The sequence below is a fragment of the Arachis hypogaea genome, chromosome 11 (genome assembly GCF_003086295.3).
Source record: "Arachis hypogaea cultivar Tifrunner chromosome 11, arahy.Tifrunner.gnm2.J5K5, whole genome shotgun sequence".
Lineage (NCBI taxonomy): Eukaryota > Viridiplantae > Streptophyta > Magnoliopsida > Fabales > Fabaceae > Arachis > Arachis hypogaea.
Window position 1 is genome coordinate 115,737,643 of NC_092046.1, and position 5,350 is coordinate 115,742,992.

Consider the following 5,350-nt stretch of genomic DNA (forward strand, 5'->3'; position numbering starts at 1 on the left):
CATCATCTTCTAATGTGGTATATTGAAAATCCTCAGTGATAAATTGAACAATCGAAAAAATCTGTATTTTCAAGACTTCGGAACTTGCAGTTTTGACATCTTTCTTGACTGCATTTCTGGACTTCACTGTAACATTTTTCTCCATAGCTACCTTTACCACTACTTGTGCAGCGACATCTTTATTCTCATAGTGTTTCTAGGGTTCATGGTTTCTCGGAACGATTTCCAGAAGTTTTTCATCTTAGATGGTTTGTTTCAAAGAGTCCTTCAAATATATACAGTCTTCCATCCTATGACCATAGGATTTATGGTAATCATAATATTGTGATTTAGTCAAGGAAGCCCTTGGCCTTATCTGTCTGGCTTTGAGGAGTATGCCCCTATGCGACACCTACTGATAAACCTCTATTGGTGATATGACTAGAGGTGTATATGTGGAGAACTTGCTTACCCGAGGAACTAGTGGCTTTGGTATTGCTTGTGCCGAGCTCGTGGCCTTATTAGGTGAAGGAGCTGGGTTCTTCCATTTAGTCGACACTACCCTTGTGACATCCTCATCCTTCATATATTCCAAAGCAATTTGATAGATTTTCTTCATAGATTTGACATCTTTAGAAGTGAGATATCTCCCGAAGTCTCCCTCAAGTAACCTAACTATAAGGCAAAGACATACAACTTCGGGAGTTTTCATGTTAACTTTTAAAAGTGCTTTATTGAAACGGTCCAGGTAATCCCGTATGCTTTTCCCAGCCCTCTGTTCTACACCAAGTAATGAGATAGAATGTTTGGCTTAAGTTCGCCTCGTGGTGAAGTGAGCAAGAAATTTGATTTTAATATCATGAAATGAGGAGTAGAACCGGAGACAGAATGTTGAACCATACTATCGCTTGTCCAAATAGTGTAACTGAAAATACTTTACATCTTATGGCATCGCCTCCTCCTTCTAGGTTCATGCGTGCTTCAAAGGCATCAATATGCTCCTGAGGGTTCGACTTGCCTTTGTATTTGAAATCTATTGGTCTGTCAAAGTGTTTAGGCAACCTGACTTGAAGAACATGTGAGGCGAATAGGGTGTGTCCCATGATGATGTGCTCCTAAGAATCTCTATATATCCCAGGACTCGGACTACTTTGTGGAGTTCGTTTCCTTTTTGATTGAGCAGATTGGGAATTAGATCCTCCTCACCTTTCATACTTTTTATAATCCAATGTTTTCCCTCATCGTGGCGAGTGGGAGGGCTGATAATCATCTTTCCCATAGCAATCTCAGGGTCTTTCTGGGATCCTTCTTTCTCGGCTATTTTGTCATCCTCTAGTCGTATGACTCCGAGACTGGGACCGCCAGGATTGCAACCGTTCAGCTACCTTACACTCTAATTCTTGCATTTGATGATGCATCTCCTGCATTGCATGAAAATAATCTGCTGGATCCAATCCAACGAAGTGCCGAGTTCCGGCATCACGATTTTGAGGCTGCTAGAAACCCAGAGGAACTTGATTGAATTTTATGGGAGGGGGATGTTTTGGTTAATTTGATTGAATTTTATGATCAGTCATGGTGTGAAAAGATTCGGGGTCCCCACAGACAGTGCCAATATTTGTACCTTTTGGTCAGATCGACGTGAAGTGTTCCAAAAATTCCGACTTGAATGGTGTCCACACCAGGCCGGAAAGACTTCTTGCAAAGACACTCCAATGTCCGAATTAAAAGTGTTCATAAAAAATAATAATGGGTTTTTTGTTATCTATCTCGAGTTCCCTTATTCTTTGTTTTATATTTTTTTGAATATTTCGTTAGGACATTTATTATCTCGGATGTGCGTTTTATTTTTTACGATTTTATATTTTGCAAAATAATGTTATCTTTTATTATTATATTATTTGTATAATGTTCGAACAGTATAATCGGATTTTTCATTATCCGTTCTTATTCAGCAGTATCAACTTACATCATTTTTGTTTCGACCATAATTAATTTCGCACATGATGTGATAAAAATAAAGTACTAAATAATATTAAATTAGAACATCCATTATTTAGCCTTTAAAATAAAATATTAGTATGCAAACAAGAGAAAAGCGAGACCAATTATATGCTTTTCTTATTAGTGGAAAAGATATCCTATCTTCATTTAGGGAAAAAAAAAATATGTGCAACTTACACCGTAAATAGTATTATTATTTATTAATAATGACATCTAATAAACAAAAGCAAATATTTTACAAAACAAGGGAAAAGGTGATTGCAAAAAAAAAACACTAATAATAAAAAAAAGAGAGGAAAAGGTCGTTTAACTTCAAAACTAATGTCAAGTCAAACCCGCGACAGCCACCGAGACCATATTACATATTTAGGCCCTGTCTGACCCTAACTGTGACCAACGTTATGAGAATCTTTTCGTGTTAATAAACACTATAATTACGTGATTTATTAATATCATAATATCAATATGAAAACATAATTTATCATAGAAAAAGTCTAGGGAGCCAGTAATTTTGTTAAATTTTGGCCAGCATGTAACCAGCAAAAATAAGTGAGCCATTGGATAAAATCTCATACCATTAAAATCATCATTGATAACTATTTGATTGCTACAAATCACAAAAGTTATTGCCCCCTAACATTCTTCTTTATCATAATAATATATAGATACACACGACGAAAATCTTCTTTCTTCACACTTCTCATTTAAAATTTTCTAATTATGATTAAAGAAACTATAATTAACCAAGAGAAATCTGAATTGTTGATTTGAGTTTTTTTTCCCTCCAAAGAGGTGTTTATTATAGCAGTAGTTACTATAATCTCTTATGTAAAAAAATTACGAATATAAAAATAACAGTTAAAATATTAATAAGTATTATATTAAAACAATTTAGTCAAATTATTTTTTTTTAATAATTAATCTATCATAAATTTAAATTTTAATTAAAAATTTATTGTTGACTAATAAATTATTATATATATAAAATAAAATTTATATTCTCAAAACACTTATTTAAATAGATGAGTAAGGTTTTTACTCGAGGAGCCAAATTGGTTTTTACACACGTCACTATAGTGTTTACCAATTAATTAACATCATTTGTTAATTAAAGAAAAGAAAACCCTCTTAATTAAGATGAGATATTGGGGGGACATAATAATAATATAATATAAGATATGGATTTTGATTATGATTTTGATATTGATGATGACATGAGAAGGGACAAGTGGAGGTGGATGGATTTGCAAAGATCTCTGAGATTTGGATCCTCCGAATCTGTCACCTTTATTCCTTTTTATTAATTCAACCAAGATCAGCCCCACAAATCTCTCTTTCCCATTTAGTATTCACTAATCTATGCGCGTCTCTTTCTCTCTCCATTCTTTCTCCATACTTAAACACCACACCATCTTCATTTCTTCTCCTTCTTGTGTCCCTTCAACACATTTTCTCTCTTCTCATCAAAATCTCTCTTGGGTTTCTGATTTTATTTATTGACTATGGCTGGTGGTGAAGTTTTGAGGCAGAATTTACCTGAGAAGCTTGAGGAATCTCCTTCTGGTGCAAATGAGCTTCATGTTTTAGCTGTTGATGATAGTCTTGTGGATAGAAAGGTCATTGAACGTTTGCTCAAGATATCTTCTTGCAAAGGTAATTCATCAAGCAAGTCTTTGTTGTTTGTTGCATCTGGATTACTGGTTCATTCAATGGTTTTTCTGATTCTGAAGCTTTTGTTTATGGCAGTGACAGTGGTGGAGAGTGGAACTAGAGCTCTTCAGTATTTGGGGTTGGATGGGGATAAGAAAAGCTCCATTGGATTTGATGTAAGCAAAGAAGAACTAACAAACTTTTTTGTTTTCATTTCTTGGGATTCTGTGGTTCTTATTATATGTTTGTTTGTTTTGATTTGTTGATGGCGGCAGAGTGTGAAGGTTAATTTGATAATGACTGATTATTCGATGCCGGGGATGACTGGTTATGATCTTCTCAAGAAAATCAAGGTGTGTAATTTGTTCTTAAGAGATTGAATGCTATGTGCACAAAACTATCATCATCATACAATCATATGTTTATGTAAATTTGTGTTCAATTTCAGCAGGAATCGTCTGTTTTTAGAGAAATTCCAGTGGTGATCATGTCATCGGAGAATATCTTGACTAGAATTGATAGGTAAGCTCTCAACTAATCATTCTTTCTTTGATTGATTCTAGCATTTGGCATGACATGGGTAACATTTTTTGTTTCTTAGCTTGTGATTCTAAGGTAGAGAAAATCAAGTACCTCTAGAAAAATCTAGGACTAGCTAGCATCATTTTGCATCTGAAACCTGATTTTTTCCAATGGAAAAAAAATAGCATATTTGACGATGATGTTCCCTAGTTCCGAATTCGATTGAATAAAATCCTTGACTCATACATCATACATGGTCTTATAACTTCACGGTAAGAAATTAAGGTGATTTAATAATTAGTGAATTATTAGATAGTTTGACATGTTTGATTGAACTGCTTAACATAATACATATCCACATTTTAACTATCATCTTCATGTGAAGATGGTAGTCACCTTAATAGGTAATCCTATTTGTGTTAAAAAGTCCGAAACTTTAAGACACGTGAGTCTCGCGTCTTCACACTTATATGATCTTCAGTTCATCCAAGAACCTTATAAAATGTTCTAATTAACAGATGCTTGGAGGAAGGAGCAGAGGACTTTCTATTAAAGCCGGTGAAGTTATCCGATGTAAGACGCTTAAAAGATTTCATCATGAGAGGTGAAGTGAAGGAAGGAGAGAAAAGATGCTGCAAAAGATCGCGATCCGAAGATTGCAGCCCATCGTCAATGACTCATCCCTGCGATTCATCGCTATTGTCATCGTTGTCTTCGTCTTCAGTACTTTCACCATTGTCACCATCTACCTTGTCCTCCAAGAAATCCAGATTGTGATAAAATATAAAGTAGCATCCTAAATGTATGCACAAAATTTTTTGCTACACCAATGTTCAAATAGAACCTTTGTCGTGTATCTTGTATTTGTTCTCTCCCCTGTACTATTGCTTATAGTATGTACATGGATTAAGAATGAAAAAAGAAAAAAAAAAAGAAAATTGAGTAAAATCAGAATCACTGATTCTTTTGCCCCAATTTCTGGTTGCTGATATTGCCCTTTGTAATTGTATAGTATCAAAGATTTGAACATTGGGCCATGGTTTTCTACTTAGTTTTTGTTTTTACAATCCCGATAGCTAACCAGTACGGAGTGCAGTCTATAATGCATGAACATAAGACACAATACCACACAGGTTATGTGAACACACGATTTTTAAATTTTTATAAGACATAGAGACTATATATATATATATAT

At 34.5% G+C, this 5,350-nt stretch overlaps 1 protein-coding gene across 2 annotated transcripts; it reads left to right on the plus strand.

The window, feature by feature from the left end:
* Positions 1–3,181: 3,181 nt before the first annotated feature.
* Positions 3,182–5,130, plus strand: LOC112722402 (two-component response regulator ARR5). 2 transcript variants are annotated; one of them, XM_025773413.3, is made up of 5 exons: positions 3,182–3,636; positions 3,730–3,809; positions 3,909–3,986; positions 4,085–4,155; positions 4,674–5,130. In XM_025773413.3, exons 1-5 carry the CDS (start codon positions 3,486–3,488, stop codon positions 4,930–4,932), a joined length of 639 nt encoding a protein of 212 aa, XP_025629198.1. In that variant the 5' UTR covers positions 3,182–3,485; the 3' UTR covers positions 4,933–5,130. The 2 variants fall into 2 exon arrangements, with proteins under 2 accessions (XP_025629198.1, XP_025629197.1); XM_025773412.3 differs by having other exon boundaries at positions 3,214–3,636; positions 4,082–4,155.
* The last annotated feature ends 220 nt before the right edge of the window (positions 5,131–5,350 follow it).

Excerpts from the sequence above, each read along its gene's own strand:
- LOC112722402 (XM_025773412.3), top strand. The coding sequence starts at position 3,486 with ATGGCTGGTGGTGAAGTTTTGAGGCAGAATTTACCTGAGAAGCTTGAG. Across the intron at positions 3,637-3,729 it reads CAAGATATCTTCTTGCAAAG|TGACAGTGGTGGAGAGTGGA; the intron begins GTAATTCATCAA and ends TGTTTATGGCAG. Across the intron at positions 3,810-3,908 it reads AAAGCTCCATTGGATTTGAT|AGTGTGAAGGTTAATTTGAT; the intron begins GTAAGCAAAGAA and ends TGATGGCGGCAG.